This window comes from Calypte anna, chromosome 14 (genome assembly GCF_003957555.1).
Source record: "Calypte anna isolate BGI_N300 chromosome 14, bCalAnn1_v1.p, whole genome shotgun sequence".
In the NCBI taxonomy this organism is placed as follows: domain Eukaryota; kingdom Metazoa; phylum Chordata; class Aves; order Apodiformes; family Trochilidae; genus Calypte; species Calypte anna.
In genome coordinates this window covers 14,783,108-14,807,062 of record NC_044260.1, presented here as the reverse complement: position 1 = coordinate 14,807,062, position 23,955 = coordinate 14,783,108, and the positions used below count along the sequence as shown (strand labels likewise).

The window sequence follows — 23,955 nt, the reverse complement described above, 5'->3', positions numbered from 1 at the left end:
TTTTATTTTTGCTCCAGCATGTCTTCAGACGCAGTCCCGTGCCGTTTGCTCATTGTTTGGAAGAATAATAGTTTGGAACAGAAGTTTCTTCAGCCTTTTGTTTTGGAGCTGGCTTTTCTCAAAGTTTCTTTGATAAATCATGAAACCACTGAGTTAATTTTTGATTAGGGGCATATTTAGGAAGCATTTCAAATGAGAAAGGAATTTGTTGCCTAGATCTGCTGCGCTTTGATGTGTTGGTCGGCAGTAACCGTAACCTCTGTTTTCCCTCTGCCAGCTGAGAAGAAGACTCCTTCCTAAGTTTTCCTCTTTTTAATATTGCCCTACAGCCTTGGGAAGGGGCTCTGCAGCCCTCCTGTTGCTCCTGCTGGCTGTGGCAGGTCTCAGCACAGAGCTTGTCCATGCAGGGAGCTTGCTCTGACCAAAACTGGGGGTGAATTTTAAATAGTTTTGGTTTTTTTCTTTAGCAGAGAGCGTGGGTGGTTTATTCTGGAATACCAGTGCCTTGTTCAGATTCTTTTAATCTGCTTGGAAAGGGGAGTGAGGCATTGTTATTCTGGATTGAGTCCCCAGAGAAAGAAAGGGATGATCAGGAGCTGGGAATGGCTGAGAAAGGAGCCTAAATGCTTTCAAAATCTGAACCTGCTCAGCTGTGGAAGGTGTTGGACTGCTGCAGGTGGCCGGGCAGCAAAGCCTGGGGCTCTGGCTCTCCCCCCCACACCCCTTCCTCCCTTGGGGGCTCCTTTAGGCATCCCATTGTGGTTTCTTTGGGTTTCACTTGGGGGGGAAAAAAACCCCTAATGAAGCTCTGAGTCCTTGTGAAGTGTTTAGGTTTTGATCTGGAAGGTTAGAAGGTTTCCTCTGGATCTGTGCCCAGGCACTTTTCTCCTTCTCTGCCCACTGATGACCAGAGACCCAACAGCCACCATGTCCTTCCTTCAGCACCAAACACCCAACAGCACCAAACCTTCCTTCTCTTTGCACAGGGACTGACCACAGGGCTGTGCAGCCAGAAGCTTCTGTACAGGCCCAGCTGTACATCTGAGTCCAGGTGACTCCTCTTCCCTTTCCCCTCCTCTCCCTGCAGGCTGCAGCACACCAGGAGCTTTGTCCTTCTAGAATCACAGAGAGGTGGAGTCCAGTTCCCTCAAGGGTGCCAGCTTATTGTTTTCCCCCATATTTCAAATATTTATCTTTTTTTTCCAAAGACAAGGTAAGTCTCAGAGCACATGTGTGACACTTGCCTGGTGTGACTGGCTCTGCAGCCAGCCCTTGCACCGTGCTCCTTGGTGCCATCCCAGGTTTTTAGTGCCAATAGGTGTGTGTAAGCCACACTCAAGTGTTCCTGGGTGTTCACCTTCTGTTGTAGAGGGAAATTGTTCCAGTGTCACCCAGCCGGGTTTCTGTTGTAGATCGTGGTGATTGTCAACTGCCAAGGGATATTTTTAAATAAATCTTACCAAGGCATTTCAAATAAAGCCAGTCTGCCTGTTTTCCTTTCCAGTCCTGCATTGTCTTCTCCCCAGGTAACCCTTTGGTTCATGGACATCATGGACTCCATTTCTGGGGCCCAATCTTTCTCTGAAGTGGTGATTTTTTTTTTCCACAGCTCTCCCTGGGTTTATAACGTTTCAGCCCAGCCAAACCTGACGCAGTTTGTATTCCATTATCATGGGTGCTGTAGCACCCATTGGTGGCACCCCGTGGCACAGGTCTGCCACAGCTCCTGGGGCAGCAGGAACCTGCCAGGGCCTCGCTCAGTGGGGCTGCAGAAGGATTTTGTTCTCTCTTGGTCATCAGTGGTTTGCTTTTGGAAACTACATTTTTGTTGCTTTGCTGCACTGAGTGGCAATTCTCATTTCACAGCTTTGTGGAGTTTATAGGAATTTAAGAGCTAGATGCAAATGAACTTCATTAACATGCTTAATTATCTTATAAGCCTCATACCCATCTGTCCTGCATATGCTTGGTACTCAGCGCTCTGAGACAAGTGACCATCTTGGGCTTGGCACAAGGCAGATGCAAATGGGAGCTTTTGGGGAGAGCCTGCAGAGGGACCTGGCTTCTGTGACAGGGGCACGTGCTGGAAAATGTGAAATGAGATTTTTTTTTTGAAAAGGCCATGTCCAAGCTGGGAGCCTGGAAATGAACTGGTAAAACATGACAGCATCATGCAGGAGCAGCCTCCACCACAGGACTCAGCCCATCGGATGCTACCGTGTGCACCTCACCTTCCTCTCATCCCAGGAAAAGCAGTGATGTTGCCTTGCACCAAGTCTCCTGGGTATGTTTGGAATGAAAGCAAAGCAGAAGGTGAATTTGTTTCTCCTGGGAAGGAGCAAGGACCCAGCATGCAGCAGCCCTGGGGCAGGTGCCCTGCCACAGCAGCAGTGAGTCTGTGTGTCCAGTGAGCAGGGAACGCAGCACACAAAGTGCTGAGAGGGGATCTCCTTCCCTGCTCCAGCTCCTGCCAGCTCACAGCATGGTGAAGACACCTCGTACCCACAAGGGCTCAGATAACACCCTGGCCCAGGCATCCCTCTGCCTCCAGCCTCCCTGGGCCAAGGCCAATGTGGCTATCAAGTTACTGGCCACTCCAGCCTCCCTGTTTTCCTCCACCGCAGCTGGATGTGGAAGTTTAAGAGTGAGGATACTGAAAAATTCAGAGCTAGAGCTCTAAGAAAATAAAGCTAAACATTAGCAAGAGCTGATGACACTGCATGTTTGGGGCTAAACACTGGAGTGCTGGAGCCAGAAGGATCCTCAGCACCTGGGAAGCCCCAAAGCCTCCCATCATCTGGCACAAACTGTGGTGTGGCTGCAGGGTGAGCAGTGCTGCTCTGTGCTGCTGTGTGACTGTGGGCACTGGGACCCGTTTGCAGCTGAAGAGCCCTCACTGGGCTGCTGTGGAGGAGGTGGGAAGCCAGCACAGACCCAAGGATGGGCACAAGGAGCCACCAGCAAAGCCTGAAACCCTGCCACAGCATCCAGCTCCCCTCCAGCACTGGGATCTGGGGCAGCCATGCACCCAAACCTCTGCAAAGCCAGGCTGTGTGGAGTGGGGAGACAAAAGGTGGTTTGGAGACTGGTTGGTGATTTTGTGGTAGGTGCTTCATGGTTGTTTTGGAAGGAGCTGAGGGATGTGTCTGGTGAGCACAGCCCCCAAGGGTCCCATGGTTTGATGGTGGTGTGAGTGATGAACAAACCTTGATTGATGTCACTTGTGGTTACAGCCCTGGAACTGCTGTGCCAGCTGGGCTTGGAATCCCAACTCCTGGGGAGGGAAAAAAAAAAAAAAAAAAAAAAAAAAAAAGTTAAATTTTATCTTTTTTAAGCCAGAGAAGATTCAAGTGAACAGTGCTTTCCTCGTGTTGCTCCAGCCCCATGAAGCTGTGCTCTGTTCATGCTTACCCCAGCATGCAGGCCCCTTGGCTGCACCCCTGGGTGCCTGTGAGCTCTGGCTGTGCATGAGCTGCTCTGACAGGGGCAGGTCCTGCTGGTTCAGCTCCTCAGCTCCCAGTTCTCCTAAACCCTGCCTGGTGAAACCATCCTGTGTCCAGCAGGAAAGCTGAATTCGCAGCTGAGGTCTTGCAGTGTGCATCACTCTCTGCTTCCAGGATGGGTCCCCAGACCCCTCTTCCACTGCTGGACCACCTTCTGTCAGTCCTGTGGTTTATCCCTTCTTCCTGGATGTTTTCAGACCTGCTGCAAGGAGGTCCAAGCACCTAAAGGACTCTGGTTGCTAAAGGTGCTTCCCAAAGGCTGACGATGCCAGAAGAGACCCTGCAAAGGAAGGGGAAGGTGAGACACAGAACCCTGCAGCTCTGCCCTTTGTCCCTGCGGGCAGCTGGGGACAGGGTGGCCCCGGGGACACGGGGACAGGGGAGGACAGGCAAAGGTGCGGGGCCCGGCATGTCCTGGCCTTTATCTCCCCCTAGTGCCACCTGCTCGGGCTCTGCACAGCGCCCAGAGCCATGCAGGGGGTGCCACGCAGGGTGGCTTTGTCACCGGCACGGGGGGCACAGCTGCTGCCGGGGACACGGGGGGCAATGTTTTGGGGGAGGGGGGACAGGGTCCTGTTGCCACTGGGAGCAGTGACCTGAGTGACCCCAACTCTGTCTGAAGGGCCACAGCATCCGAAGGGGGGGTTTGAGAGCAAATTGCTGTGCTGGTGACAGGGAGGAGAGGGACAGGGTGGGCAGGGAAGACATGAAGCCTCCTGTATTTCTGCCAGATGATGGGAGGTTTTGGTGCTTCCCAGGTGCTGAGCATCTTTCCAGCTCCAGCATCCCAGTGTGTAGCCCCAGACGTGCAGTGTCACCATCACTGGGGACTGTTTAACCTGGGGGCACCTCAAGCTGACATTTATGAGGCTGAAATGAGATTGTTTCAATGTCATGGTCTTGTGGCTGCTGTGACCTGTCCCCTTGCAGCCCGTGCAGGTTCATGGTTCATCACAGCTGCCAGGAGCCCCAGGGAGAAAGCAGAGGGCTGTCCCCCCCTGCCAGGCTCTGGGGTCTGTAAGGCCAAAGCCCCCTGGGTCTGTTCACTGTGCTCAGGGCAGCCCAGGCCCCACTGGAGCTGGGAATCAGCCCTGGACTCTGTGAGACCTTTGGGGACAAGGAGCTCAGTACTGAGCCCATCTTGTCCCCAGGCCATGTGTGCACTGAACTGTGTCCAGCCTCATGGAGAGCCACACACACCTTGTTGGGGGTCCCTGGGTGCCACCAGCATCCCAATCAAACTGCCCATCTCCTGTGATCCAAATGGAGTAAAAGGAGGAAGAGGCTCTTCCCTGGAGACTGCCCTGAGAGTCAGCCCAGGGCTGAAAGGTGCATGGCAAGGAAAAGGTTAAAGTGACATATTTGGCACTGGGAAAGGGCTTTGTAAGGCTGTGGGTAGCCAGGATCTCCCCAGTGGTTGGCTCTCCAGGGAGCATTGTGCCCCTTTGCACCCACTGCAGGTGACACACTGGGCTCTGCCTCAGGTGACCTGGCACCACCAGAGACTCAATGTTTGGGGGTTGTCCCTGAGCTGGGGACAGAACTTGTCCTGATTTGAGTGCATTTCTGTGGCCTTTTGGGGTATCAGACATGTTTTAGCCCCTCTGTTCAGCTGTGGCCATGAGTGAGACCTGCACACATATCCTCTGCAGGGTCTTCCAGCTCTGCTGTGCTCCTCCAGGCACCCATCCCCTGGCCATTCCTAGCAGGAATCAGCCCACAGAAGGAGTCTGCTGCACTCTTCTGGCTTTAGAAACATTTAGAGTTGGAGGATTCCTCTTTTTCAAACCGTGTTAAGAGGAATCACCCAAAGGGTTAATGGCAACGAAGCCCCATTTGGTTTTGGCAGCCCTGCACCCCTGGGTATTTATAGCAGGGTGAACTTTGAGCGTGTCCAGCCAGCAGGCAGAGCCCAGGACAGAGCCACAGGGAGGCCCTGGCAGAGCTGGAGGCTCTTGGGGGTCCTGGCCCTGGGGCTGCAGCAAAGCCACCACCTCCTGCCCCCCGTGCACCCCGCTCCAGAGCTGGGCACCCCCCCAGCCAGGCAGCACCCCAGGGGTGGGACACCCTGTGAATGTGCAGGATTAAGGCTGCTGCAGCCACGGGATCCTCGGAAGCAGTCAGCAGGATCCAGACATCTGCTTGCTGTGAGGAACAACAGGCAGAAGCTCCCAGCTCCTTGTGCTGTCCCAGCAGGTGACCTGCCAGCCAGGGCAACCCCATGTCTGGCTTCCCAACTCTGACATGTGGCGAGGAGGAAGGGAGTAGGGGTGGCAGGGGATGGGACACTATTCTGTGTCTGTGCAAAGCCACAAAAAAAACCCAAAAGAGAATTTGCTTATCTCCTAACAGGTGGCAGCTGTACTTGTGCCCCACATTTGAAGAAGCTGTCAGTTTATCCATGTCCATATGGTTTGGAAAAGTTGAGTGAGAGGCTGGACAAGGTGCTGGACTCATGTGGCCAGGGCCACACCACAGCCATGGAGAGCCTCATACCTTGCATTGCCACTGCCTGGTGCTGAGGGAAGAAGAGTCTCAGAGGTGTTTTCTGGTGAGTGCTTGGACAGGTGCTTTCCAAAGGGCATTGATCTGACCTGATCAGACCTGGAAAAGTCAGATGGAGCACCATCTTCTTCATGGAAACAGCACATGGGCTGGGAGCCAGCCACAAACCAGCTCAGGGGTGAGTGGTGAGCCTGAGCCAGCCTCTTTCAAGAGCAGGACTGTTAAAAGGGAGCAGCAGCATTCCTGAGGGTGAGCTGAGCTTCTGGTCCCATCTGCAGAGCCCAGATGCTCTTGCTGCTGGTCCTGCAGTGTTGGGGTTTACAGAAGCCCCCAGCCCTGCTGATCAGTGTTTCCCCAGCAGCAACATTGCCACAGCTGGGAGATGGCTGGAGCATCATTCTTAGGAATGACTGAGGCTGAAGCAGAGAGGAAACCAGAAAGTCCTGGTCTGGTACATCTCCAGCTTATGCTTTGGCCACGCCATGCTGTGGAGACCCCCTTGACACAAGTCTGTTTCTTCACAGAAGGGCTAGAAGTGGAGATGGGAAACAAGGATGATCAAAGAAATGGAGTGGTTTCCTCCCAAGCAACAAGCAGACAGGTTGGGTGGCTTCATCCATGGCAGGAGGGGAAAAGGGAAAGAGGACAGAAGGCAGGAGAAGCCAAGTTTTTCCCAGGTCAGACAGATTTGGGTGGATTCTTGATGAGGAGCATGGGAGGTGCAAGGCTTACACAGGTTTTCTCCAACCCATTCTCCTGGGGCTGAGCAGAGAACTTGTAGACGTGGTTACTGGAAACCTACCAAGACCATATAGGATTTATTTTTTTTTCCCCTCTCTAAAGCAACTGAAATACTTTGGCTGAAATTTGCTTTTTTCCTTACTAGTTTTCATTGCAGTTCTGGCCCCAGAAGAGAGCATTTCATCAACCATAGGTAATATTTGACAGCACTGTAAGCAAATGAAAATTGGGTCTCAGAAAAGGCAGAGTCTGGAAATCTTCATCATAGAGAACTGGCCTCATTTATAATTACAAATATTTACAGTTTTGTACAATTACACATCTTGGCCAGCTCTGAGGGCAATTGCTCAAGATTGTCTCTTTTTCCTGAGAGTGCTGGTGATTTATTTGGGGGAAAATTTATTTTATACCATCTGGAGAATAAAATGGTGTTGCTGTTGCCTCTGAGATGTTTTGTAGGTCCTACCTAGCCTAGGAACATGAGCAGATCTTTGCATCAGCAGGCACTGCAGCAAGCACTGAAACGTCAGGGAGGAGGAAGAGTGGTTGAAATCTTACAGATTTCTGCATGAAATAGAGGCTAAATGCACGTCTTCAAAATAATTGAGCAAGGATACTGTTCACTACATAAGGTTATTGGGGGGGAAAAATAGGCTGATTTACATTTTTATAGGAAATGAAAGGAGTTTTGTGGGTGACATAGCACCTTCCAGTGAGAATGTCAGCATGAGATAAGTGGGCTTCAAATAAATGAGTAAAGATTTTCCTGCGAGGACTGAATTTGTACCAGGGAGCTTAACTGGGGAGGAAAGCAACTTTAAAAGAAATTCTGTGTTGCTATAAAAACGACATTTTAGTAGCACTTACTACATTTTAGTAGCACAATTTACTGCCAGGATTTTACTCCTCACCTTTGCCTGCAATTTTTTTTTTGCTGGGTCATTTGTGTTTTGGTGAGGGTTTGGGGAGCAGGAGAACTGGACTACCTCTGTTTTGTGGATGGGATGTTTTTGGGGGGGGCAGGAATTTCAGGGCAGGAGGAAAGCTTGGGGGGCTTTTAGGACCAGAGGGATTTTTCAGCTGCCATCAGAGTGGGCTGTAGTTCAGCGATGTTTTAATTTCATTCACAACCAGAAGCCCAGTGGGGGTTTTCTTCTGGTTTCAGGTTGGTGGCCCTTTGAGATTTGCTATGCCATCCTTCAGATCTGCTGCTGTCTGGCATAACAACTCAGGTTGCTCAAAAGCAATGATTAGCATAAATGAAGGAGTGGGTGAAATGTTCATTATATTGCCTACTGTCATGTTTGTGTACCAGATTTTGTTACCATCTGTCATTTCTGTTTTCTTGTTGTTGCCAAAAGTTGTCATTCTGAATGGAGGGTGGAGACATGTTTTCAAAAGCTAACAGGAGATAATTTTAGGTACTTTAGGGCTCCTGTGTTCTCTGCTGGGTGTCAGCAGTCCTCATGTGCATCAGCCTCGCCAGTCTTTAATAAATTCTGTGCAGTGATTTAGTTCAAGTAGTTTTTAAAGTCATTGGTTGCAGCCACACGAATTCATGAGATTCGCAGCTCTCGCCATCAGAAAAAAAGCATCTGGTCCTTGCAATTGCAAAGCAAGCTTGAAAATAAGATACATATTATTCCTGATGTTAAAGAAAACAGAAAATATAAAGAGAGGGCATACAGTGACATTGGACTGCTATAAGCCAAACTCCTGTCTAGAAATCTGACCAAGGAAAGCAACAGCTCTGCTGTGACAGACTGTGACCTCCCCAGATTATTTCCAGAGATGTAAATGTCCCAGGGATGAGAAGCTGGACAAATTCAACCTTGAAATAAGCTGCAGCTCTCTAGCAGTGACAGTCACTGCACACTGCGACAGTCTGCAAGGGGAGCAGTGCACTCACCAGGGCTCACAGCCTTCACAGCAGAATTAGCTCATTTTCAGCAGCATGGGTTGAATTCACTTTGGGGAGGACTGGCTCAGCCTGGGAGCTGGGGAGGTGAAGCCACGAGGATTTCTTGCCTTGTCCCAGTGCTGCAAGTTATCCCCGTGCGAGAGCTCAGTGCTCGGTGCCAGCTGGAGGGGGAGAGGGCTCTGGGGTGCCTGAATCATCCCCCTTCCCTTGGGATGGGGCACCAAGCTCCTACTCTGAGTGTTTAAACCCTCCCTGGCAGTGCTGGGGCCACACTGGCACCTCATTGCTTCCCATCTCAGCCCCCAGCAGCTCTGCTTTCCCAGGGGCTGCTGGGTTTTTATTTGACCTCAGTTACAATGTTCAAGTGAACTGGAGAGACCTGTGACATCCAAAACTACAGAAAATGTGATCTAGAGGTTTCAGATGGACTTAAACTTCAGAAAAACACAAAGCCAGACCGTTTGGGGATGGGTTTTTTATGGTTTGGGCATAACCAACCAATGGTCCAAGTTCATAATGATACCAGAGTGCTGTAGTGGGATCTCATGCTGGAGGGGGTCCCTGCTTGCTGAAATGTCACAGCAGCAAACTCTACAAAGCTCATAAGCAAATTCCATCTGAGCATTTCAGGATGCTGGGAGCATCAGCGAATGCTGTTGTAAAAACTTTTTATTTCACAGATGTGTTTCAGAACTCTCACATTCAAACCAACCTGGGAAATTGCCCTAAAAGCACACCAAGTACCTTCTTGTGTAGGAGAACCTGGAAGGCAGCTGAGAAGCCTTCAGATAAAAAGGGAAACGTGGGCTTGGACTCTGGGGAGTGGAGCTGACCTGGCAGAGGGGCCCAACTGGATGCTTACAGGCTGACTTAATAGATGTGACCATAAACTCGATAAGGTGGACTTGGGGGACAGATCCAAAGGGTGACAGCTTGTCAAGCACTGCTCCAGGATCCCGATGATGGGATCTCCAGGCTGAGTAATTTGGAGCTCATCTGGCTCCACTCCCCTGCTAAGCTTGGGATAAGCTTTAATGGCTGCTGTGGGATAGGAAGAAAACCAGGAAAAAAGGGAGTTTCCCTTCTTAACGCTTAATCTGCTGATGGCTTGAGAAAACAGGAAAACAAGCGACGGAGGATGAGCTAAGAGCAGTGTGCTCAGCACAAGGGTATGTGTGGCGACAGCCAACCTGTTGAATTCAGCATTGTAGGAAGCGAGCAGTGAGTGGAAGGTGGACAGGGTGGCTTGAAAAGTTAATCCTGTGACAATTAGAGGTGGTGTTGTAACAGCAAAATCAGAGGGTGAGATGACACTAAGAGCTTACAGTGTGTCAGGGCTTGCAAGAATGGGACAGGAATAACACACAACAAAAATAATCCAGCCTCATGCCAGAAGGAATGGAGCAATAATCTGAGAGAGCTGGGGAAGGTTTTCCTCCCAGTCCAGGTGACAAGGTGTTTGGCCTTCTGGAACTTCAGGTGAGAAGAGTATCGTGCCCAATCAAGGACACAAAGACCAAACAAAATTAAAAGGCATCTGGACTAATGTGTGGTGATGTGCGTGTGTGATAAAAGTGCTTCCTGACCTTTACAGGGATTGCTTTATACCCTGGAGCATAACATTTTATTACTCTTCCCTTCTACATAATTTATCATAGAAAAATATTATTTTGGCTATAAAATTATCCACCTTCATTTTAAGCCCAGCAATAGTATTTAACTTTCCAATCCTTTTTGAAACTAATTTCCCCAGGCAAATTACATACTGTGCCAAGAGATTCCTTCAGCTTTAAATTTTCCTGCCATTAATGTCACAGAATGGGACATCACAGCTGAGAAGGGTGGTCATTTTTTTTTTTTATAACCTTGAAAGCAACAGAGTAAAGCACCTCAGCAGAGTTGCTCTCACCCAGGTTTTCCAGTGGAAATTATCTCCTGTGCCAATTATCAGCACCACAATGGTCCTCTCTCTGCTGCCCTGCTCTGATCCCCTTCAGCTGAGCCAGAAGCTGTAATGACAATAATTATTTCTGTTTTCACCTGAGCCCATTAGTTAGGTGCTGTGCCAACACACAGGGAAGGATGATTTCTGCTGAAGAAGGATTTATGGCTGAAGCCCTCCTGCTCTCTTAGGGAGAAACTTGGGATTGAAGTGACAGAGAAGGTTTGGCTCTGGCTCTCCCACACGCTATGCTGAGCACCCAGGAGATGCCAGGTGGGATTCAGGGAGCTGGTGCAATTTGGTAAGAGGGAGGTGAGACACAGCTGGGTGGGATGCATGAGAGCCAGACCTTACCCAAGGAGATCTCCAAGAGAACCCATGGACTAGAGAAATAATGGAGCCTTTGAACTGGCTGTTGCCTTAGCAAGAAAAAATAAGGAATTTGTTTGGGATCAAACTGGTGTGAAAAATTTGGTCAGGGAAAGGTTGGTGGTAATGATATATTTTGGTCACTTTGTCTTTTCTTATTCCTTTTTTTTTTCTTCTTTTTTTTTTCATGATTTCAGAGCTAAAAGCTGTTTATAAAGCTTTGCTCATGCGGCATAGAAATTCAATGTTTTCTTTATCAATTAATAGATCAGAAGGTTTCAGTGCTTCCAAATTCCAAAAGCTGGAACCTCAGGGCTTTTCTGAATACTCACTGAATACCTGAACATGCAAGACTTACCCATCTGGAGAAAAGTGCAGCTTTGCACAAGTGTGTTATTTGCTAGGGAGGGGGGAAGGAGGGGGTTGATGGAAGCCGTCATCATCCAATTCTACCAGTCCCTCAGAAAAGCTGAGGAACAACCAGGATTCAGTCTCATTTCTCCTAGAAAATGCAGTTCCTAACTCCAGACCACAGGGAGGCATCTCCTCTGCTTGACACTTGCTGCTGTAACGTTCTCCTGATGTCTGTCCCTAAACCACAGCCTGGCTGGGGTCACCCCAGCTCTCCTGAAGCTCAGTTCCTGAGCAGAAGCATCCTCAAGAGACCCCCATGTCTACCCACTCACCCCAAGGCTGGAGCTGGAGCTCTCCTGATAGCTACTTGGCCAACGTGGTGTTGGGGACCAGACGCCCAAGGCATGGCTTGGTGGGGTGCTCTTCAAGCAATGTGGTTTTCAGTTGCAACAGATCATCCCCTTTGAACCAGACCACAACAAGCTCTGAGCTCCTTTCTCCTGTGAAAACTGCTCTTTTTAGTCTGAAAGAGAGGAAGAACCCTCATGGTGGTGGAAGAGTACAGCTGAAGACACAAACAGGGGGTTAATGTATTCACCTTGTCAACCCAGCTCAGTGGGCTCCCTGCCCTGATGAATATTGAAGAATTTTATACAAATTGGAACTGGTTAAGCAGGACAGTTTTCCAGAGACCCAGCCCAGAAAAGCTTCCTGGTGGCTGCTGGGGGCCCTTCCCTCCATAGGAGGAGAGCTCAGTCTGCAGCCTTGTTCAGAGGCTTGAGGGGGATGCACACCCCGGTTCCTCTTCAGGGTGACCTGGGGGAGATGCAGCTGGAATGGTCCCCAGGAAAGGTGGTTGTGGGGAGACCTCCGGGCAAGAGGGATGGAGTGATGGCCACCTGCAGGGCTGCTGGGCCCTGAGTGCTGCAGAGCTCATGTGCCACAACCTAGAGGGGTCTGGATGTGCCCAAATGCCACCAGGCATTTCCATCACTGGAAGTGGCAGCAGACACAAAATTCAGGTGCCTCAGGGAAAAGGAGAGGGCTGAGCAGAGCCTGCAGGTGAGCAGGTGCTCAGGACAGCAGCAGGGAAGGGAAATCCTGTGGAAGAGGATTCCACATTTGCTTCCAAGGAGCTCAGCTTCGGGACAGCAGCTGGAGACTGGAGGACAGTGCTGTTATGCATTCACCTTCAGAGCTGCTCTGCCCCAAGTGGGCATGTCAGATGCACGATGGTGACAGTGCCTGAGCAGGGACAGAGCAGCCACCCCTGAGGCTTCCTCCTTCTCTGAGAACTTCCACAGAGTTAATTTTTTGAGCCTAACACAGAGGATGAGGGACCTGTCTGCCTTCTAACCACAAAACATTTCAGAGTTTGCTTTTAACCCAGGTGATGGAGAGAGGCTGACCCTCCAGAAAAGCTTGGGCTTGTTCTCTGAGCATTCAACAGAGTCTCTGTTAAGATTTGAATCTTTTTAACAGGTGTGAAAAGTTGAGGCCAAAGCCAAAAACTTAGAGGTTTGTGGACAAACCAGGATTAACCCTTGACAAGGTAAGAGGATTTTTCAGGAACAAAGATCCTGGAGGTAACCAAAGGTCTGTGACTGACACCATGAGTTATTTCATAGAAGAGCAAGGCAGAGGGGTCAGTAGAGCAGGAGCACCACCAGAACAGCACCGTGGTGGCTACTTCCCCCAGCCAGGGCAATGGCAGAGCAAGGCAAAATGCAATCAGTGTCCCCATGGCTTTGCAAGGGCTCAGCAGAATTTTGCAGACGAGTGACTAAAAGGATGACAGTGAGACTATGAGCTCAGACAGAGTTTTCATGAGAACATCAGATTTTGCTGCAGCATAAAATAAGGACTGGCAGCCAGAACACAAGGAGGGCATTTCCAAATGTCATCTTAGATGACATGGAAGTCACTGCATTGTTGTGAGCACTGCTACCAATTAAAAAAAAAAAAAAAAAAAAAAAAAAAGCTATATTCAGAGAGAGAAAAACAGCTGAACTATGAAAACTGAATTACTTCTACAAAAGCAATATGCAGACTATTTAAGTGAGTTAGTAGATGCTTGGATCACGTTAGATCGAAAGGAGCAATGCTCAGTGTGGTAAAATGTGCTGAGCCCTTGAACTCATCTCTGCAATGCCCTCCTGGAAAGAGCAGAGGGTGGAGATGGGTGAGGAGGAACCTGAAGACACTTTTCAAGGGACAAGGAATTGCCCAGTCCCCCACCTTGGGACAGAGGTTCAAAGATACTCAGGTGTAACTGCTCAGAGGGGCATGGGGTGAACAGAAGAAAGAAAGGACAGAGATGCCAGCTCCTGTGGAAAGGATGAGATATTTCTGTGAGATGCAGGTTCAGACAAGAGGAGGATTCTGTGGAGAATTTAGAAAGGAGGGTGAGCTGTGCTCACATCCAGAGCTCACAGCCCAGCACCTTAACTTGGACTGCCATGCACTTGGGATTAAGCTAACACCAACCTGTGTCCTGCAGCACCTGAACAGCTCTGCATGCTCCCCCCTCCTGTCTGTGTGATGGCCAGGCCAAGGCTGACAGAGGATGGAAAATGCTGCAATCTTCCCATCTCACATGGCTAGAGCTCACCCATGCACACCCTCCATTTCCATGGGCTTGAGGAAGGGATCTTTCACCATAATCTGCAGGGGAAAAGAAATTAATGTTTTTATTTTGGTCCATGTTGGCTGAAACCATTCATAAACCACTCATTGCAACTGCTAAAAGGCAGCTGGCAGACATGGAACTTGCCCAGATTACCCACATTACTATTTTATGGATAGAAATAGGATTTTCCAAACTGGCTGTGAGGCTGGGTGAGAGCTGGTGTCAGGTGGACAGAGCTGTAATGTAGCAGTGCCCAAAGACTGACATCTTTTGTAGCAGTTTGACTTAAAAACGTAAAGCAAAGGGACTGTTGTCTCAGACAAAGTGCAAACTGTGGTTTCTAGAGCAACGACGCAGGGTAAAAGCCTAGGGACAGATATACAGATTTATCCATAATAGTTTGTCAGGCATGGCAAAGTTACAGGCCTATTCCAGCCAAAGGGCCTCACATTCAGGACCTAAGAAGAAAGGACCTCTCAAGAGTGACAGATTTGATTAGGTTGATGACAGAAGACTACATGTTTTTCCTGAACTGTAACTCTCACTTCTGTGAGATTGCATTACTCGTTACATGGATGATTCCCTTACACCAGAGTTTTGCTAGCAGAGAGGATGGTCTCAGGAGAGGATGGGTGGGATTTTGAGGAGTTCACAGTGATGTCCGTGTTTACATCCAGTCCCCACTAGACTCTACCATCAACGAGTTGGTGGGAAATGGCTTTAAAGTAATTAATATGTGCTAAAAAGGAAAGGAGAATCGGGTCTGACAGGTGCTTAGCAGCATTAAATAAGAGGATGGCATGTACAGAACATGGCTAACCACCCGCAGGTGCTTTGTTTTGCAGAAAAAAAAGCAAGGAGACCACTTGGGATGTTTGTTAGGCTCCATAGCCCAAGGAGCTAAGGGTTTGCAGAAGTGCACAGGCATACAGCTCAGTGATTGCGGTCCCAGGGGCTACCACCACTTCCTGAACACAACAAGAACTCACACATCCAGGGAAAATCAGAAGCCAGAAACAACAGTGATTTCACATAAAGTTGCTCCACCATCCCGTGAGTGCAGGGTGTCTGTAACCAGGCAGACACACTTGGAGGGAGAATTGGCAGCTCCTTTTGCAGCAGCCAGGAGGAGGGGAGGCAGCAGGCTTTGTCCTTGTCTTCTGCCTGGGACAGCTTTGTTTGGCAGCACGTGGGGATGGTAAAGGCAGCCATGCTGTGACACAACCTCCTCAGGAAAAAGGGACACTTATTCCCACCAAGAACTGCTCTGAGGATGCCATGGTGATTTACAGTATGGAGCTCCTCAGAAGTTATCCAAATACTGTTAATTGTTTGTCTGTAAGGTTTTGAGGTCACAAGCTATGGAAATGATACTTCCATGTTTTGGCCAGGAAAGGAAGGTAGGATCTCAGGAACCATGTCTTTAAGCAGCTTAGTTTTGGAGACAGGAAGTCTGTAAAAGGGCTGCAGCAGTGCAGATTTCATTAGGCAATTTCTCTTGGAATTAGTCCCTGAATAAAGGAGTTATCCATTAAGCACCTGCTTCACCATGAGTCACCATGACTCTAGATCAAGTCCTCAGGAATGGGTGCAAGTGCTTAACAGGGAGCTCTGCGCTGGGGTCCAGACTGGGAATCCTGGCTGCAAGTTTGCAGTTGTAGGGCTGGTTTTCTTTCTACTCAGCATCTTTCAAACAGTTCCCTCCTCATTCTCTGTCTGGCATTACCAGTGGGTGAGGCCATCTGACTTGCAATCCCAATACCAAAGTGCCCCCAGCTATGAAACCTTTTGAGTATTTAATCATTGCCCTATTTCCAGAAGCAGTGAGTAAGGGTCAAGGACTTCCCCTCCATCCTGCTGCTCTAATACCATGGCAGGGGCCAAGTGGGACCATTCTGAGGGGACACTGTGCCATAGAGAAGCTGCAGGACACTGCAGCAAGAGAATCTTCCTCCTTCCCCACTACATTGGAGTATAGGATTCCCTCCTTCCTCCCCCACTGTCCCCAGAACTTGCAGCCCCCCTCTGATTCACTGGTGTGGCAAGCCAGCAAGCCCTTCATTTCCAAGACCACAAGTGATGTAGTGGGCAAGGCAAGCACAAAAAGTTATCCAAGCTGCAGTTTAAAATGCACTGGCCAAAGCTTAAACAGCAGATAGTAAAAGGCATCCACCTCCAGCAGCGAAACATTTTCCCTCAACCTAAACCAGGGAAAATGCCTTGTATTACAGTAAAGCACTGCTGGACAAGAGCTACTGCTCTTATGTCTGGAGCTGCTTAGAGACATCAAACCCTATCCCAGACTAAGCCATCCTAAAATTGATGGGAACTTGCTGCTTTTGAAGGAAATTAAGGAAGGCACAACCAGAGAGCACTTGCTTGGGCAGTAATACAGTGATAGAACCAGAGGCCTGTAAGGGACCTCCAGTGTGATTATAGTCAGAGCTCAGCAAGGACAAGGCACCATGTAAATAAATACAGAATTTGCAAGTAAATGTAATGAAATGCATGTAAATGTCAAAGTAAATGTAATTAATTCAAGTTCTGCAGTAAACAAAAGACAGACTCTTTGCAAAATAAGATGTCGTTGCAGATCTGCTTGCAACCAATAAAACGTGGCTGATAATCCATCACAGCTTATGGACTTCATCAACACATCCTCAGGACTGGCTCGGTGTCCTTCTCCAGCCTGTCCTCCTGTTGTGGCTGCTCTTTGGGGACATACCAGCACTTAGGTGATGAAAACAGCCCCGAGCAACCAGTTTGGATATGAGGAGCTCTGCTGCCACACTGGGACGTCACATCGCTGGGGCTTATACGACCTGCTCCTCAGGTTAGGAACCAGTATGGAAATCCGCTGAAATACATGAGCTCCAGTCCCATAAACCTGTTTTGGGCTGAGGAATTCTGTCTAGACAGAGCACAAGGCATTTGTAAAGCAAGGCTGGGTTCAGTCCCTGCTGCGTAGGTTTCAGAAGGAGGCAGAAATGGTGGCCCTGGCTCCATGTCACCCCCTGAGCTTGGCACTTGCGGGAGAAGGGAAGACATGGCCCCTCCAGACTGCTGGCTCCTGGTGTGCCTCAGCCCTGGGCCAGAACTGACCATACTGAGGGAAAACCCTTAGAGGGGACACCGGGACGTTGAGAAGGGACATTTGTAGCAGGACTGAGAGGAGAGAGTTGGGGGTGACTGTGAGGAGGCAGAGAGAAAGCTGTGGGGGGGGCTGAGGAGAGGATAATGTGGGGAGTGACTGAGGGGGCCTGAGGGGACAGTGTGAGGGGGGTGCTGACAGGAGACAGCTCTGGTAGGACTGAGAGGGGAGAAGAACGGCTGAGAGAGGTCTGAGGGGAGACTGAGAAGGAGACTGGAGGGGGACCGAGAGGGGGATAACATGGGGAGTGACTGTCAGGGACCTGAGGGGAGACTGCGGAGACACCTGCGATGTGACCCTGAACACCAGGGGGGGGGGGGGGTGCAGGGGGTGAAGTGGCTGTGAAGGGACTGAGGGGAACCCGTGGGGGGATCCTCTGAGGGGGCAGCTGAGTAGGGGAACCTTGACATGAGCGATTAGGGGCGACTGGGGTGAGCGACAGGGGACAACCGAGGAGGACGCTGAGCCGGAACGCTGCGAACTGCCGAGCATGGGGGTCACCGAAGCCCCCCTGAGGAGCACGATCGCCGGGACACCCCGAGGGGCTGTCCGGACACCCCCGCCATCCCCAAACGTCTCGGCGGAGCAACTGAGGACGATCTCGTCCCTTTCCGGCGCCGCTCGCGCCTTTCCGGCGTCGGCGGGGGCGGGGGGGGCGTGCCGGGTGCGCGGTGACGGCAGGCGCAGGCCCCGCCCCGGCCCCGCCCCCATGGTCTCTGGAAAAGAGAAGAGAAAAAAAAACTTTTTTTTTTAATTGAGGAATCAACAGCCGCCATCTTGTCGCGGAGCCGGAGCGCGGCGAGAGCGGAGCGGGGCCGGGCCGGGCCGGGCCGGGGCAGCGGGGCCGCCCGCCGGGACACGGGCAGCCGCGCGGAGCGCCGCCGACGGGCAGAAGGGCTCGAGGCAGCGGGGCAGAACCGGCCGGAGCCAACCGAGCGCCGCCGCCAGGACCGGGAGCCGCGGCCGCCGCCGCGCCGCGCTCATTGTTTTGGGGCGTTTTTTGGCTGTTTTCGGGGTTTTTCCGGTTTTTTGTGTTTTTTCGAATTTTTTTTTCCCCCCCCCCTTCCCTCCCCTTCCTTCCCCCCCCCCCCCCCCCCCCCTCCCCTACCTCGGCCACGGTTCGGCCGCGGGCGGGGGCGGCGGGCGGGGGCCGCGGCAGGGCCGGGGCGAACCCCCCGGCGCGGAGGGGAGGGGACGGGGCGAGGTGGCGGGGGGTGTGTGTGGCGGGGGGGGCCGCTATGCTCCCCCAGTGACTGACTGAGCCGCCATCCGGGCACCTCCGCGGCGGCGGCGGCGGCCGGGCGGGGGGGAAGAGGCCGGGAGGAGCGAGGCCGGCAGGGAGGGGGCGCTGGGCTCTTCCCCACCCCGCCCCGAACCCTCCTCCCCTGCGGCCTGCTGCGGCGGCGGCGGCCCGGCCCGGGTATGGGGGAGCGGGGGCCGCCGCCGGTCAGGCACTGAGCGGCGCTGTTGTTCGACGGTGGGTTCCCCCTCCGGAGGAACGGGGAGAGAGAAGAGCTTCAACAACCCCCCCCTCCCAGCTCCCACAGTGACTTCTCCGCTCTCCAACGATTACCGGCTCGGCGCCTTCTCCTCGGACGGCCCTGCCGGCTACCATGGCGGAGAACTTACTCGACGGGCCGCCCAACCCCAAGCGAGCCAAGCTCAACTCGCCGGGTTTCTCCGCCAGCGATAGCACAGGTAAGGCCTGCGGGGCGGTGCGGGGGCGGGCGGGCCTCACCGGCGGCCTCCCCCCCCCCCCCCCCCTTCCCCCCGGGGGGGGGGCGGTGAGGGGGGGTGGGGGGGGAACGGCCCGCCCTGCCGCCGTTCCCGGCGGGGGTGGGAACCGGCCTGGCGAGGTGCCGGGAAAGGGGGGGAAGGATCCCTCCCCGAAGCGGTTGGGCCTCCTCCAGTCGAAGTTACCGGGCGGGATCCGTACGCCAAGTACCGTCCCGGCTATAAATAGCGGTTGGGAGAGACGGGTAAGGAGGGCTTTTGAGTTGAATTTCTCTTTCCTCTGTCCCTCATCGAGAGACGCTTCGTTTTAATGGGGAAGGGATGGAGGGATCTGCCTCGGCTTGGATGCTGGGGGGTGCCCAGGTGAGCGGGGTGCGGGTAGGAAAGGAGGAAAACCCGGCCCGCAGGAGCCCCCAGCGCCCTGCTGCTGGAGGGGATGGTCGGGCTTCACATCGGTACTCCCTAAAACCCATATATCGCCCCCAAGTAAAAGCCCCACGCAGGCAGCCTCTTCCCCCGTGCCCCTCCGTCAGCCACAGAGTAAAAACTCTTCAGTAGCATATTAATATCTTGCTTTTTTTTTATTCTGCCTTCTGTGACCCTGCTTTAAGAGCTCGGCTTGACCCGTTCTGAGCATTTTTTCCTTAGAAAAGGAGGAATTTGCAGATAACAATTTTAAGTTGTGGGGTTGTTAGCGTGATGAAATGCCAGCAGGCTGGCAGTCGCTGCGACTGGTCTGTGTGTTGCGGAGTGTCTTCGGTGTGCTTTTTTCTTTTTAATCGATTGTAATGGGTTTGCAGGTAACAGAACACCTCAAAATTCTTCATTTCTGGCACACGTGTGCCTGCCGTAAATACACACGTGTGTGCATAGGAGCATCTGTGCCTGTACTGACGTCTTTTCGGTGTTCCAACTGTTTTAATCACTGAAACCGTGGTTTTATAGAAACACGAAGTGTGTTGGACTTGAGTTTCTGTTTTCAGAGATTAATGAATCTTGTTGAAGGGACAGTGATAAGTTAATCATGCTCTGCCTGCTGTGTTTTTATAGGCTGAAAAAATTATTGCTCTAATTGAGCTGATAAAATTCTGTGGGTTTTCTCGGTTTGCTTAATCTGTGTTTGGCAAGAGCGTACATACCCTTCAGTCCTTTTGCTTGCTTGGTTGGTTGGTTGTTCTTTTATGGAATCGTGAATGAAACATGCCCAAAATAAATGGTTTTGAGAGTAAGAATTAGAAGAGGATAGGTAGGTGAGGTGTTGTGATTGAAGTGTGGATCCCATCCACGGGAGCTGCTCCATGTCACACGGAAGGCCGGTACGCAAGTTGCTACGGAATGCAGTGCAGTAACTCGGGGAGAGCACAGCTTTTCTTCAGTTCTTCAGCTAGACTCTTTGGACTTCACTGGTAAAGGTGTTTGAAGCAGTGTCTCATCCTTTTTTCTTTTCTTTTTTTTTTTCTTTCCCTTTTTTGAAGTTCACTCGGTCTGTTCTGGAATGCTTAAGTCATAATTACATCCTGTTCAGCAAGTTTTAATGTGTCTCGGTGAGCTCTGTGCAGTGCTAGATATGTAAACTCCAGCATCTGCATAAAGTTTTGCACAGCTGAGAGGGCCTTTAGTCACCAGGGACGGCAAATCCCAGGTTGCCTTTGAACAAGTTGTGCTGTATTTGTAGCATTCTGTTTTCATCCTGGTGTTCTTCAGGCAGAAAGAACTCTCAGCTTGAAATGTGTGCTTGGAAGTGCTTTTTCAGGAAAGAAAACAACGCTTTATGTTCGTTGTCAGCAGCTAATGCTGCTCGTTGAGAGATTGCTGAACATTTCTGTGTCGTAGCAGGTGATACAGATAGTTTTAAGTAGCGATTGCTGTCGGATAGGGGCTCCTAAACCTAAACCAGGCTGCTCCTCTGCACTGAGCCTTAAACGAAAAAGTTCTGTTGCAACCTGGAAAGTTGTCTTTGTGACCAGAGGTGCTTGGGGGTTGGGTTTGAGGCTTGTGCCCTGAATGAGCAGTAAGTTGTGTGTGGGTTAACTGAGCTGTAACTCCAGTCATAAAGCCATGCTGTTGGGTGCTGCAGCTTGCATGAGTAGGACGTGCTTCCCCAGGCAGCGTGGGGCTGGGTTGTGCAGCCCTCTGGCTGAGCAGTCAGGCCCCGGGTCCCTGCCTGCTCCCAGCTGATGGCAAAGGGCCCGACACCGGGACGCTCTGCAGAGAGAGAGCTGCTCATCCCTGTTTGTATTGCACTTGATGCTTTGATGCGGTGATGTTAAGCAACTCCCTTTGTCAGGGTAAATTTTAGCTGCCTTTTATCTTTCTGATAAAAATAGCTCTCAGCTTACCGGAGCAAAGTTTTTTCTATTGAAATTCTTCTACTCGCATTCTGGAAATGTGACCTTTCCTCTTAAACTTTCTTTGGTTTTTTAAGTGTCTAAATAAATGTGGGGTTTTGGAGAAGGGAGTAGAGATGAGAGGGTAGCAGAAATGTATACTGTGACCATAGTTAAGTGTCATGTTAGTCGTCCTGTTCTTTATATCAATAAGGAAGGTGAAGACTTGTGGCTGTTAACTTGGCTTGCTGTTGCTGTGCAGTGTTGAGCAAACTTAACTCCTATGGTAAAGTATCCATGGGAAAGATTTTTCTTTGTCTAGCCAGGTAGGAGTAGTGCCTCTGTCTAATTACTGCTTTATTAGGTACACTGTATTTTTCATTCCTAAGCATTTGTCTCTTCTATAACTGTTGGTAGGCATTTTCATCTAGTGTGCTGCTGAATAAGCAAGGGACTTGTAAGAAAAGTAGAATTACAGTAACTTTGGTTATGGCAACGTATTATTTAAACACAGAGTGTTGTGATTATTTTGTGTGTTGCTGGCAGAATCTACAGTGAACTGGCAGAGTTCTTGAGCTGTTCTGGACACTGCTCACAGATTGTGAAAAGCTGAGTTGTAACGGGAATGGAGCAGCAGCAAAGCTGGCGTTAGGTGCCCCTTCAAGGTGGCTCTGAGTGGTGTGGTGGAGGTGTGATACCTCTGTCTGTATTTGTTAGGTACCTAGCAACCTTCTGCTCATGTGGAGCTGTGCAAGTTCCAGAAACGTCATGTCCTAATTTGGGCCAAAGTGGTGATGTCCTTAGCGGCGTTAGGAGTTAATGAATTCCTAAAGTAGGTGAAATTGGAAAGAAGGGTGAGATAAGGAGCTTCAGAAAGTCAATTAGAGCTGGGTTTTCACCTCGTACTTTCTCGTGTGTGTGATTTCTCGGGTTTGTGTTTTTTTCTTCACCACAACTTCAGATGATAAGCAGATGAAGCAGTATGGCTTCTGCTGCAGAAGCTGCAGGCTGAGATCTCCAGCAATTGCCGTTCCCTTCATGGCCCACTGTGTTAGCACGGCAGTGCCCGTGTTACAGCTGGGAGAGGCTGGCCCTGTCACACGTGCCTTTGTACGTGCTGAGATAAGGAGATCTCTGGCAAGCTCCCAGCAAGCTACAGAACTTTGCAGAAGGGAGTTTGTGCCGATCCGCTGCCTGATTTGCTCTTTCTCTCCTGCCAGAACCCACACAGGTGTATTCCAGCAGATTTAGTTTTAAAAGAGATGGACCACCTTTAAAGCAAAGTAGCTTAAGGAGAGAGACAGCAAGGCTTTTTAAGCTTCTGTTCGGATTCTTAGCTGAGACTTCAAATGGACTATCATCTCGGTGATCTAAACCCAGATTGTGTCAGTGCATGGAAGCATTAGTATCTGTGTTTTAGAAAGGTTTGTTCCTGTGTAGTGGAAAGGTTTTGTGGAAGTCTGTTTAATCAGTCTGCTTTCATTTTGTATGATGTGTGCAAAACTTGAGCGTCACTTGTGCATTGGGACACTCAGAGTTGCTGCCATACATGTGCTTTCTCCATCTCTCTCCCCAACAAGAAAAAAGAATTCCATTCAGTGAACAGACTTGGATTTACAAGCACAAAAGTAGGGGAAGAAATGCTGCTTCTGGAAAGGTGGAGGTGAAGGAGTGAGTGTAGTTGTAATTACTTCACGGGAATGTCCTTTGTTTTGTGGGACTTAGAGTATAACTAGCTGGGATGGGAAAAAGTGTGGTATTTATGGCTGTATTTTTTGTTAAGACTTCCCATGTGTGTGTAATGAAGGGTCTGGTGGGTGGGAGATGATGCAGCAGAGCAAAAGTGTTTACTTTGAGCTGTGTTAAGTTTGATACAAACTGAATTATTATAATTTTTTTGCACCTTAAGTGACTGACCTGCATGACTTTGTCTGCAGCTGTAATCTAGGACATGAGATGTGTAAGATCAGAGACTGGCTTGTTTGTGAAGCTATTTCTTACCAATTCCTGAAGCATTGCTGGTAGTAGGTTATTGTGTACTTTCTCATTGTTTGGGGTTCTTGGAGAGTTTTCCAAGGATTTAGACATTAACATCTGTGTGAAATGAAAAATTGAGCAGATCATCTGTGACATTATGTGACAAGCCACAGTCCTGCAATCATGCTGCTTCCTTTTTTTTTGAAAAAGCAGGCAGGAATAAAGGCTGTGCTCAGGGGGGGTCAGTCTTTGTTGTACCCTGGAGATCTCTTGATAGCTTGTGAGCTGAATCTCAGTTTTCTGTTGCAGATTATTCACTTTCTGTTCTGGATGAATGTTCCTTGGAGTTCCAGTACAGTGCCATTAATTATTTCTACAGCAACATGTTGTGTTTTGCTATTATATCTGCAACATCCCATTAAAAAAAATCCACCTGTCCTTGGTGTTCATTTTTTGTTAGTGATGTTCTCTGTTTTTACCTGCTAATAGAGAAGAACATGAACAAAAGTCTCAATCTGTTATCAAAATGCTACAGGTTAATGTGAAATTGGGTTTGAGGGGTAGTTGAAAAACAGGATTTGAAAAATTCTGGGGTTTGTTCTTATACAATGAAAACCCATGTGGGATAGCTTAGAAATCTGACACTTCCATCCTGATTTGGTTTACACTTTCAAGAGCTTTTGCTTTGTAATTCTTCCTTTTAACATATGTTATGTTTTCCATCTGTCTTCTCAGATGTCTAAGATACGGAGAGAATCTAAATCTTTTATTTGAAAAACTGTCTCTAATAGAGGTGTCTCAA

At 50.0% G+C, this 23,955-nt stretch overlaps 2 protein-coding genes and 1 long non-coding RNA gene across 7 annotated transcripts in view; all 3 read left to right on the top strand.

The window, feature by feature from the left end:
- Positions 1-2,232, top strand: part of ADCY9 (adenylate cyclase 9) — an 82,826-nt gene extending 80,594 nt beyond the window's left edge. The window contains exon 11 of the mRNA XM_030459937.1: positions 2,120-2,232. Within this exon, the coding sequence (XP_030315797.1) occupies positions 2,120-2,149 (30 nt within the window). The 3' untranslated portion in view covers positions 2,150-2,232. The remainder of the gene's footprint in view (positions 1-2,119) is intronic.
- LOC115599168 lies at positions 19-1,478 on the top strand. The gene is made up of 2 exons (XR_003988184.1): positions 19-1,051; positions 1,143-1,478. It is a non-coding gene; the product is annotated as an uncharacterized LOC115599168 (long non-coding RNA).
- A 16,108-nt stretch (positions 2,233-18,340) lies between the features above and the next one.
- CREBBP (CREB binding protein) overlaps positions 18,341-23,955 on the top strand; it is an 85,396-nt gene continuing 79,781 nt past the window's right edge. For 3 of the 5 annotated variants that reach the window (XM_030460042.1, XM_030460041.1, XM_030460043.1), the window contains exon 1: positions 18,341-18,813. In XM_030460042.1, the coding sequence (XP_030315902.1) occupies positions 18,729-18,813 (85 nt within the window). In that variant the 5' untranslated portion in view covers positions 18,341-18,728. The remainder of the gene's footprint in view (positions 18,814-23,955) is intronic. The other 2 variants (XM_030460044.1, XM_030460040.1) reach the window with 2 other exon arrangements.